The 11,793-nt window shown below is 51.5% G+C and overlaps 1 protein-coding gene across 1 annotated transcript; it reads right to left on the reverse strand.

Annotated features, from left to right (window-relative positions):
• Window positions 1-8,949: 8,949 nt before the first annotated feature.
• On the reverse strand, window positions 8,950-9,728 carry NEUROG3 (neurogenin 3). The gene has a single exon (XM_047762398.1). It carries the CDS (start codon window positions 9,696-9,698, stop codon window positions 9,051-9,053), a length of 648 nt encoding a protein of 215 aa, XP_047618354.1. The 5' UTR covers window positions 9,699-9,728; the 3' UTR covers window positions 8,950-9,050.
• Between the last annotated feature and the right edge of the window lie 2,065 nt (window positions 9,729-11,793).

An 11,793-nucleotide genomic window follows, 5' to 3' on the forward strand; every position in this document is an offset into this window, starting at 1 on the left:
GGAGGCGAATGAGGCTCTGGGCCTCCCAAACACTGGGGATGATAAATGGGGTCCAAGTCTTTCAGGCGTCATTATAGAGTCACCATGGGTTTGCCCAAACCATGGCAACCGATTCAAGCAATGATTAACCTAATAAAGCAGAGGCAAAGGGGAAAAAGATGCATTCAAGACCCCAAGTCAGTCCCTGGTTCTCTAGAGGCAGTAAATTTCTTTTCAGTGGGTATGATGTCCAGGCTCCAGACGTCCTAAATCTCTGCCTCCAGGAGTGGGGGTGGGGAGGCCTGTGAAAACAGTAAATGGATGTCGAGATCAGCTGGGGTGGCTCCAGTGCTCACTTAATGCTGCCCCTCTTGGAAACAGACCCAGCACTGAGGGACAGGGGGGGCATCTGCTTTAGCTCCAGGAGTCAAATCACCTAGACTTTCTTCTTTTGAACTCTGATATATTTGGTCCTGGGGAGTTGAATGTGTGAGTGTGTGCGTGCACATGTGTCTCTGGGATGTGGAAGGCAGGTGGCAAAGATTCTGCTACTGCTGCTATGATAGGCAGCCTCTAAGGTGGGCCCCAGTGATCCCCGCCTCCTGGTATTCGTGCCCTCACCTTGGCTGTGGGCTGGATTCAGTCATTTCTTTCAAGTGAATAGAATGTGGCAGAGTGATGAGATGTCACTTGTGAGGTTTGATTGCAAAAAGACTGTGGCTTCCATCCTAAGTGTCCCTCGACCTCTTGTTTGCTTGCATTGAAGGAAGCCAGTTGTCATGTTGTAAGCTGCCCTGTGGAGAGGCCACATGGCAAGAAACTGAGGCGGGCTTCTGGTCCAAAGCCACTGAGGAACTGAGGGCCCCCCCCCCAATGTCTCTCGAGGAATTAAGTCCTGCCAACAGCCACATGAGTGACCTTGGAAGTGGTTCTGCCCCCAGTGAAGCCATCAGGTAAGACTACAGTGTTGACTGACACCCTGATTGCAGCCTTATGGGACACTTTGAGCCTACCTAAGCTATGCTGGGATTCCTCATCCACTGAAGACCTATATAATGAATGTTTCTTGTTTTAAGTAGTTAAGGTTTTTTTTTTTTTTTTTGTCTTATCAGGGCTGCACCCACAGCATATGGAGGTTCCCAGGCCAGGGGTCTAGTCGGAGCTACAACTGCCAGCCACAGCCACAGCAACGCAGGATCTGAGCTGCCTCTGTGACCTACACCACAGCTCACGGCAATGCTGGATCCTCAACCCACTGATCGAGGCCTGGGATCAAACCCGCAGCCTCACCTCATGGTTCCTAGGTGGATTCATTTCCACTGCGCCATGATGGGAACTCTTTTTTTTTTTTTTTGTAATTTGATATATGGCAATAGATAACTAGTACAACAGAGGTAGTATAGCTGGTGATGATGTTAGGGTAGCAGGAGCATCAGTTTATCTCTATAGTTAACAGGCTATGGGCTTGAGCAAGTCATATAATCTCTCCCTGGTCAATATGGGAAAATTAGTCCTGGCTCATGCCTTCTTAGCTAGTCTTCTGTAGGAATAAGGGAGGTAGGGTGGGTATTATAGCGAGGTCGGCTTCAAATTTTAGGCAAGCACATGAAGGGTATGGACGTATCTGTCATCTCATCTGAATCCCCATAAAATCCTATGAAGTAGGTGTGGTTTTCTTCATTTTTATTTATGGAGAAACTGATGCTTGGAGAGACTAAGTAACTTGCTCAAATGATAGAATTAGGGGGTGCTGGATTTGAAATAGATGCCAAGCCCCATGCTCTAATGGACAGGCTCAGGTGGGATTACCCACACCTGACTATTGGAATTGTTACTAGTGATCTCAGAAACAGTGAAACCCTTGTGATAACCCAGTCTCACCAAATCATATGGGATATCTTCTAAAATAGACTTACAGGCAGCAAAATAATCCACAGGTTATTCTGATGCTAAGGAGGAAGTGTAATAGGTCTCTATACGATTAATTTATTCATTCATGTTATCAACAGATATCCATTGACATTTATATACCAGCCAGTTAGGAGAGGGATAGAAATTTCTAATCAAACAATTGGAATCCCTTTCATTCAGTCAGCTAATTCGCTTATTAATTCATTCTAAAGACATGTGGCATAGGGTTGAAAAATGGTACTCACTGGAGACATGAAGGACTGTTTCTGCCCTTGAGAATATCTCATAGAAGGGCTTCCTTTTGCTAGTGGAGGGCACAAATGAGCAAATAGATAATTGCAAATACTACCTGGAGAGTGCAAGGATATTCACACACACAGGACATTATGGGAGCAGGAGCAAGGAGGGAGGAATAGTTCAGAGAAAGATTCTGGGAAGAGGTGATATCCACCTTGGAGATTTGGGGAGGGGGGAATAGGGGTTTGGGCAGAGAGGGAAATGTGGGAAAAAAGCATGGAAAGGGCACCTGTCTGTGTGTAAAGGGAAGACTTCAAGAAAGTTAGTATTTCTGGAGGGCATATGCAAAGGCCAGCAAGGCATTGTGAAAAAGAGGTTGTTGCAGCAGGATCCTGGTGATAAGCATAAGCAATTTTTGATGATAAAAACAAATAATAGCATATATTTAATTTAATCTTGATAGCCACCCAATGGCAGATAGTGCTCACTACTTGCCAGAATCTGTTCTTTACGTCTTCCTAGGCACATAGCCCATCTTCTGGTTAGAGTGAGGTGATATGATCATGTTCTCTCAGTAGAATGTGAGCAGAAGTGAAACATGCTACTTCTGAGTCTTAGATTTAAGAGTCTAGGTGAGCTTCCTCCATGTCTTATTTCCCCTTCCCACTGGCTGGTACCCATGGTAATGAGCCTCAACCGTGCAGATGGCAAGGACTTATGAGCTGGGAAGGAAGAAGGTGGAAGGAACGTAGGTCCCAGAATGATGTCATGGACCAGAGCTACCCACCCACATGGAATGCTCATTTCAGAATGAATTACTGTGAGTCTGTTAGAACAGTGTGGCTTTAATCTAAACTCTAAGAGGTAATATTATTATCCCTTTTTACAGATGAGGAAATTGAGAAAAAGGATAAAGAACTTTTTCATGGTCGTATTGATAATTAGCGAATCAGTTGGGGAGTGAACCCAGTGTACCATTACAACAGCTTTCTCTGTGGAACATGGACTTTATCCCAGGGATAATTGGAAACCACTTGAAAATTTTAAACAGGAGGTTGACAATGTAATATTTGCCTGTTACTCTGTCTGCAGCGTGGAGAGTACAGTGTTGGCATCAGAGGTAGAGAAATCAGTCATGCAGTCTCTCCGTGTGAAAATTGGGAGCCTGAACTAGACAAGTCATCATAAAGAGGTCAAGGAGAGGCCAGATTCAAGAAAGAGTGGAAAGGACAAGTCAGCAGGACTTAAGGGTTAACTGGTTGTAAATAGTAAGAGAGAAGAGTCAAGATGAACCCTAGATTTCTAGTATGGATGACTGGCTGATGCTAGTTAGTGAGATCAGGAGCAAGAGGCAGCATTAGTTTGAAGCTAAGGGGGATAATTCCATTTGGGGCATGTCTCATTAGGGGGCCTAAGTGACCTCTGGATGTTTAACCCTGGAGCACAGGAAGGGTAGATCACAGCTGCAGTGGGTCACCAGGAATCTGTGGGAGGCCCTTGGCCCTTGTGCCAACTTGCACCGCATAAGAGTAGAGAGGAAATTCAAATTCATATATAAGTAACGTTTCCCACCCCCACCCCCCAAAAATAAACCCTGAGAGAATGAGAAGAATTTGAGACAAATGAAGGTTTTTATAATAGTAATAATTATAGTAAATGATAACCATTTGTGGCAGCTTATATAGGCACTAAAAGCAAACACATTTAATCAGCCCGATTAAGTGGCTAATACTTATTGTCCCAACTCCACAGCTGAGGAAAATGAGCCTTAGGGGTATAATTGAAAACCACTAGTTAGTGGCAGCACCAGGCTTTGAACTGATGTCTGTGTGATTCTAAACTGTTCTTAACCATCTGCCCCTTCTGTATGCATTTGGAGGACTTCCTTTTGCCTTTGTTCTTGGAACAACTAAAATTTCATTTTAACCAAAGAATGAGACCCTTGTTGAGGGTAAAGTTTCAAACCAGTTTTCCCAGTTAGGGCTGCTGCACCCTAAACTTCCAATTTTGTTTCATTTCAGACCTCCCAGATACTGCCAGAAATTCCTCAGCTGGTAACTCAATTCTAATTCCATCATTTATAAAGGAGAGTTTTTTGACCTAGCTGAGAAAAGTGCCTTTCTGGGGTCACAGAGTCAGTAGCAGCAAAGTCTGTGCTTTCCCCACCGCATCAAGGAAACCAGCTGTTTTCTGGGTTTACATGTCCACAGGGGGCTCCCTAGGGACTCTGGCCTGAAAACAGGGGCAGATGAAGTTCATAGGTAGTTTTCCTTATTGATGCCATCACATTCTCGGGAAACGTCTCTCACGCTTGCAGTCATTTCAGCACCATGGTCAGGGGCACGCGACTGCTTTTCAGAACCTCGGTGCCCCACGGAGTTAGCCAGGCAGATGCTTGCTGACTGCTTTGGCCCTTGGATCTCAGAAGCAGAGGGGGCACACAGCAGCCTGTAAATCTCGCTAGGGACCTCGGGGCGGTGGGGGGGGGAGGCAGGCAGCCAAACTGCAAGGGAGCTTGTTGGCTCTACAAGACCCAAAGGACCCAGCTTGAGCACAACCAACTGGAGACTGAATTGGCACAGAGGACAGAGCTCTAAACTACTAGCCTAGAGCCAGAATCACAGTTTTAGCTTGCTCCAATAACTCACTGAGTGATTGAGGACCTTGGGCAAGTCACCTACTTACAAGACTTTGGGTCGCTATTTCTGTGGGTGTCACCATCCTACCTTGCCCACCTCAGTGGCTGTAGGAGGGGACCTAAGATAAGAAATGTCCAGCCCCGGAGTTCCCATCGTGGTTCAGTGGTTAACGAATCCGACTAGGAACGATGAGGTTGTGGGTTCGATCCCTGGCCTTGCTCAGTGGGTTAAGGATCCGGTGTTGTCATGAGCTGTGGTGTAGGTCGCAGACGTGGCTCGGATGCCACATTGCTGTGGCTCTGGCGTAGGCTGGTGGCTCCAGCCTTGACTAGACCCCTAGCCTGGGAACCTCCATATGCCGCGGGTGCAGATCTAGAAAAGGCAAAAGACAAAAAGAAAAAAAAGAAAAAGAAAAAAGAATGTCCAGCCCCAAGTCTCCCACTGTTTGTGCCTTGGCCCTTTGAAGGTGGAGCAGGTAAGGTTAGTGAATGTCCCCGCCTTGCCCCCCTTTCTTGCGCACTGTCTGCATATATTTAAAAGGAAAGGAAGGAGAAAAGAAACATGACACCCAATATTAATTACATATAGGCAAAATGTAATTATAATATACTCAGTGCTTATTTTGCAGCACATTTTCAGACAAATCCCCACCCCCCCCCCCTCCACTGTTCCCCAGGACCTGAAGGCTCTTTTCCACTGCTTCTGGTCATGGGGGGGAAGGGAGTTAATTCTGTCCATTATAGGCATGACCTTCTCTTAGGCACTCAGAAATCCAGTGAAAGGGTATTAGGGACTGTTCAGCTTCTCAAGTAAATCAGCTGAGGCTCCGAGACTTGTCCAAGGTCACACAGCCAGGCAGAGTGGCCCGTGGGTGAGAGGAGGGGCAGAGTGTGTTTGTGGGGTCGCGTGCTCCCCTGGCCCCGCCTGCCTTTGTACCAGCCCTGCAGCCCGGCTCCCAGACATTAGCATTCCAATGGCCCTGGGAGGCTTTGTCCTCTCAAAGGCCGGCTTGGGGGTGGGGTGGGATGGGGGCAGGGCGCCATAAATCTACCTGCTTGTGTGTGCGGACAGGGTGGGATGGGGCGTGCAAGATTCATGTGCTGTTTTTCTGGAAAACACAGCTCAGACAAAGGCAGGAGAGGAGGAAGAGTCCTTGGACCTGAGTGTCTTTCCTGTCCCCACTTGAGACCCTGTCCGGGTTTCGGGGAGCTGAAGACCAGGCCACGACCTCAGACCCCAGGAAGCTCTGCAGCCACTCCTGCGGGGGGGTGGGGTGGGGGGCAGGTTTCAGCTGAGATCCAGAGCAGCCTGACAGATTTCAAAGGCCGATGAGCACAAAATGCTTGCTGAGGGGTGGGGGTGGGGGGGCGTGGTGGTGGTGACAGTGGGCTTGTTGTACATGCCATTTGCAGAAATGTTCCCCAGCCCTTCTAAATGTTTCCTAGCCCTTCTTGATGAGGGGCTCTTTGGAAAGAGACGTGAAGGTTCCCCACCTCAATGCGATTCCATGCACTTTGGTGGAGCTCATCCTGGTAAAGGATCCCTAAACTTTTCTCCTCTCCTCCTGACTTAGGAGAGTAGAGCTGACAGCTCTGGATGTCAAATCCACCCCTGAGCCAAGGTGGCAGCCCAGCATTTGAGTTGGTGAAATTGTTTTCATCTGTGAGGCGAAGGACCAGTCTATGTGTCAGATAACTCATGGCTCCTTAATGAGCACCCTCACAAGCAGAAGAGGGAGTGAGCAGTGGGTGCCTGCCCCTGGAACACAGGGCCAACACTTTTCCAGCTTCTGGAAGTCATTCTCACCAAGGGAGTCCCTTGCCTATTTGAACGCTCCCAAGGCCTTTCACAGGAAGAAAGAGCTTCCTTCTTGAGGACTTCCTCTCTCTAAATCTTTCGTCCTGGCCCCAAAATACCACTGTTCATGGCAAGCTTTCCAATCCATCCACAGGTAACAGTGCCACTGTCCCTCCTGTCTCTGCTCAGCACCAGTGTTTTTTAGTCTCGAATGAGTTTGTCTGTATAGAGATGGATCTCCTTGATGTTTACGTCTCTCCACCCCTCCCCCCATGCCCAGTAAGGAGCAGACCCTGGCTTGGTCTGTGCAACGGGGAGCTGCTGACACCTGCCCTGGCAGTGCCCCAGATGGAAAATTGCCTGCTGCAGAAGCCACCAATAACCCATTAATCTCCTCCTCCCAGATTAAAGCCATGCAATGAAACAACACCTCTGTTCATTCGTTTGTTTGCAGTGTCCCCCGCCTCCCGCCCCAATTCAGCCCTGATAACCTAGACAGATCTCCTCCAGGCTACCTTTAGGGACCTAGGAATAGAGGAGAGAGGAAAAGTTCAATTTGAAGTGGGGAGGGAGACAGAAGTGAGAGTGTTAACCCCTGCAAAGCCACTATTTTGCACTCGAATGCACTGAAAAGTGACCTACCACCCCATTCCCAACCCCTGACTGTGCCACACATCCCCCACTGGGATTGGCATGCTTCTTTCTGAGCATCTTGGGCCAATCCAAGGAGGCCCCTGGGGTTCCACTTGTGGGTAGTGTGTCCTCCCTCCATTTTCCTGTTCCCGAGAATCAGGTGGACTCTGTGGGTTCTTAGAGCTCAAACTTACTTCTTTGAGGTCCTGGGGGGTCTCGGAAACCATTTAGGGGTGCTCTAGCCGTGCTTTGGGGGATGTTTTAGTGTCACTGTGCCTCAGCCCTATTCTACCCCGTGGGTGTAAGAGAGACCACATGGCTGGAAACCTTGAATAGTTTCTTAATAAAAACAATAGTTTCTTCAGTCAAGGCTGCTGGGTGTCAGAAGGTGTGCAGCTGGACCCTCCTTGTTCTCTGCTCCCTGCTGCTCAGCTCCACGAGTCATGAGTCATGCAGTGCCGCAGCCCCAGCACCAGCAGTATAAAGTGAGCTCTAATAAGCACTTTGGGAAAATTCCTAGACTGCCCAGGCCACTGGTGGTGTTTCTGAGGGCTCTGACCTTGCTGCAGGCTTATTACACCTTTCTCCAAATGCAACACTAGCTCTAAATCTGGGCTAGTGGCTTAGGGGAAAGGGTCGGAAGCCCCACAGAGTGGCCCTAGTTGGAGGCTTGTCCGTCTCCTAAACTGTGGTTTGGAAAAAGACAAGTTGCTGCCCCATAAATAAAACAAGGGGGTGAGCCAATGATTTTTAAGAGCCTTCCAGCTCTTATTTTCCAAGTGTGTATAGCTGACTTGCTCTGAGAATGCAGTCTGCCTGGCCTCCAGCCTAGCACTACAACTTCTCAGACCAGGCCTCCCGAGGGGCCCCCCTGATACCCCCAGAAAGAGTCTCATCCCTGCAGAACCCCCCTCCCCCCAACCCCAGCCCGCAGAGGCTCAGCCCTGCCCTCTGCACAATCAGGCTTCTGAAGGGTCTTTATTTTATTGGCTCAAAACTCATTCACCAGTCCCTAAATAATCTTATGTACAAAATAAAGACTTTTCCCACCGTGAAATCTCATCAATAAATACAAACATCTACAACAGAGGAGGGGGCCATATAATTTACCAGACAAAAATTAATTTCAAAAGCTATCATGTAATTTACAAACTGATTTTTTTTTTAAAGACAAGATTACTTCAGTTTGCAGGGTCACGAGGGAGGCGCTCCCCCAGAGGAGCTGGCGCCCTATGCTTTCCCAGTTCACAGCCTCATCTCTGGCCCTTGGGAGGGAAGTGGCTCCGAAAAGTGCAGGAGAAGGCAAAGTATCACCTTCATGGATTAAGGCAGAGTGGAGAGGCCCATACCCTGGGATTAGACAGGGGCTAGAGGAGGTCAGCGGCCTCTTTGAAGAAGGCACACTGGGCCACAGGAGCAAACGCTGACACAAAATATTGGATTAAGTCGCGCTGGGTCGTGGGGGGGGGGAGTGGTAAGAGGCAGAGGGGCAGACAGACTTCAGTGAGGGTAGGGTGACAGAGACAGTGAGTGTCTGCTGCTGTGTAGTGCTATCGTTGTGCCTTCTTTGCACGAGATTTTGGGGTGGCTGCAGGGAGGGGGCCTAAAACGCACTGAGTCTGCAGTGCCCACTCCTGCGGGCAGCGGCAGAGAGTTGCCCTTGACGCAGCGCAGAAGACCAAGGGATTGAACCCTGCCTGCCAGCCTCTCTCGCGCCTGAGCCCACCAGAGGTCAGCGAGCCAGAGGCAGGAGGAACAAGTACGCCTGAGGGCCTCCGCGCATCTCTGCGCACCTCGCACGGCTTCTGCCCTCTCCCTTCACAGCACCCACCACCCAGAGACGGACAGGCCCCTTCATAGAAAGTCTGAAAAGGCCAGGGCGCCAGGATGCAAGCAGGCAGGGGACGCAGGCGCCTGCAGCCCAGGGCGCTCCTCCAGCGAGGCAACGGGGCTCAGGCTGCCTGCCTGGGAGACTGGGGAATAAAGGGAGCCCCAGTCTCCCGGGGAGCCGACGTCCGGGCTGCCCAGCTCCTCGCAGGTCGGTGCAAGCGGCTCCAGCCCGTAGAGGCTGTGGTCCGCTATGCGCAGCGTTTGCGTCAGCGCCCAGATGTAATTGTGTGCGAAGCGTAGCGTCTCTATCTTGGTGAGTTTTGCATCGTCCGGGAAGGTGGGCAGGACCCCGCGCAGCGCATCCAACGCGGAGTTGAGATTGTGCATTCGATTGCGCTCACGGTCGTTGGCCTTCTTGCGCCGGCTCCGTCGCTGCTTGCTCAGAGCCAACTCACTCTTGGGCCTGCTGCGCCCCCCACGCCGCGCCCGGAGCTTCCTCGAGGCCGCTCGGCAGCCGCCCCCTTCCGCTTCCGCGCTGTTCCCCGGTACGCGAGTGGGGCTGGGCGGAGCGGATGCGACGCAGGTCACTTTGTCCTCTGGGGCGCTCGGGAAAGGCTGCTCGGTCTGGTGGGTCACTTGGACAGCTGGCGCACACGAAGGATGAGGCGCCATCCTGCGGCGGGGTAAGAGGTAAGGGTAAGCGCGAGTAAACCCTGGTGCAGTTCCCGATCCTGGGGCCAGATGGGGGGGAAAATAATGAGAAAAGACCCCCCCCCCCCGCCGGAACAGAGCCCTCTTTATCCCTCCTCCCATTGCTCTGTAGTCTCCAGGTGTTACCTCGTTTTAGGGCGCTGAGGGATAGAGAGGGGTTCGCAGTGAGAGCAGCGGTGAGCTGAGCTGGCTTTTTCGTCTGCAAGTTCAGCTGAGACGCAGGCGCCGCCGATGGAAAGTTTCCACAGCTACAGTGAAGAAAAGTGTATAGGGGGTCCCGGGCCTCTGTTGTTCTCTCTTGGCGCGGCTGTGAGACCCTGCGGATTTCCTGAGCCGCAAGTCGTGTGCCCCTTGGCACGCTTTATCTGCTGCGCCCGGGCCAGGAGCGTGCCTGCCCCGCTGCTTGCCCGCGCCGCGGTCCAATCAGCGCCCGGGCCAGGGGGCCGCGCCACGCGAGCCCGCTCCTCCCCCGCGGGGCACAGCTGGATTCCGGACAAAGGGCCGGGGCCGGGGCCGGGGTCGGGGGAGGGGAATGCTGCTCTGTTTGCTTTCTCCCCACGGGCTCTGTCCCAGCAACTCTCGGTTCCTCAAAGAGCCTCGCCCAGTGAGAAGGGCCTCGTCTGGCTCGCGTCTGGCGGCCCCGGTCTGCCTTGCTCGCATTCTGCCTTTCCTTGGCATCTGTCCAGACCTTTCTTGGTACCCAGAAGGGGGCTTTGGGAAGGCTGTAGGGTAGGTCCATTCCTGCGTAACTTACTCAAAGGGAAGTTGAGGCTCTGGAAGGAGACGGCTTGCCCCAAATCACTCTAAAAGGACAAGGAGCCAGGTGTCCTGACTAACAGCTTGGAGGAGTGTCTGCGAATTTCCGATGCCATTCTGTTCTCCTGTGCTGTGGGTCAGGTTAGGAAATATACAAGGAGTGATGGTTCACTGACCCTCTCCTTTTTTGCGCCTGCAGAAAAAGATCCTAAGTTCCTGCCACTTGAAGACTTTTGCCTGGGGGTGAGGAACCAACCCCCACCGTGCTGAGATGACCGTACTAAGCACCCTGCACTCCTTACGTGGGGGTGCTTAGAACCTGTCCCCCGCAGCCCCCTGTTGGAAACCTAAGCATTTCACTCATGCCCCAGAGGTGTCTGTGGTAGGACCTCCAGGGGGCATTCCGCCACTACAAGTTATGGACAGTATTCTGCTGATTCCCCAGGGCCATCAGAGGAAGAGCTTAGATGAGAAGGCATTAAGGAGAGGGCCGGCGTTCACTGCTAGCCCCTGTGTCTTTCACATGCCTGTGGAGTGCTGGCGCTTTGAGAAGCAGATCAGCTCTTTCGCCCCTTAGTCCTCCTGTCCAATCACAGGTTGGCCAGGGCTGCTGGCGCTAGGCAGCGGTGGTGGTCCAGGCAGGGGTCAGGCAGTGGGCACAGGGACTTATCAAGGCCCAGTTAGTGCCAACTGGAAATCTTTCCAAAGGGAGTTGGGAACACATCATCCCTCCTTTCTGCCCTGCCCCTCCCTTTTGTCCCCACCTCAGACACCCCCAGGTCTTCTGCTTCTGGTCACTTAGGGTGAAGGGTTGAAGCTTCTGCATCTCTCTCCTGATCTCGATGCGTCCCAGGGGAGGAAGCCGAGGCTGAGGTGGTTTGGGGTCCAAATTAAGTCTCTGGAGGCTTCAAAGTCTTCACTTTCTAGTAGGTCCAGATACCCTGAGCCTCTGAAAGCTGGTAGGGGGGCAGGACCCAGCAGGAAATCTGAGAGGATGAGGTGAAGGCATGAAATAAGTCTAAGCCAGGTGTGTCCTGACTACCAGCTTGGAGGGCAAAATTACCTCTGAGGCAGAGAGAGGGTAGTATGTTTGGAAGTCATGGAGAGGGGCTCTCTAGGACTGTGTGGAGATGGGGGTACTGTCCTCAGAATCTCAGCTGGTGCGCTGTTGACAGAGGCTCCTTCCTTTGTTGCCTGGAAACTGATGCTGGGGGCCAGGCTCAGGACCAACAGAGGGACCCCGAGACTCCTGAGTTCTGTATTTTGCTGCTGCTCTTCCGTTAGGTCACAATTTGCCCTG

The sequence above is a fragment of the Phacochoerus africanus genome, chromosome 15 (genome assembly GCF_016906955.1).
Source record: "Phacochoerus africanus isolate WHEZ1 chromosome 15, ROS_Pafr_v1, whole genome shotgun sequence".
In the NCBI taxonomy this organism is placed as follows: Eukaryota; Metazoa; Chordata; class Mammalia; order Artiodactyla; family Suidae; genus Phacochoerus; species Phacochoerus africanus.

What these genes read in the sequence shown, in the direction of transcription:
- NEUROG3 (XM_047762398.1), bottom strand. Translation starts at nt 9,698, where the DNA reads ATGGCGCCTCATCCTTCGTGTGCGCCAGCTGTCCAAGTGACCCACCAG.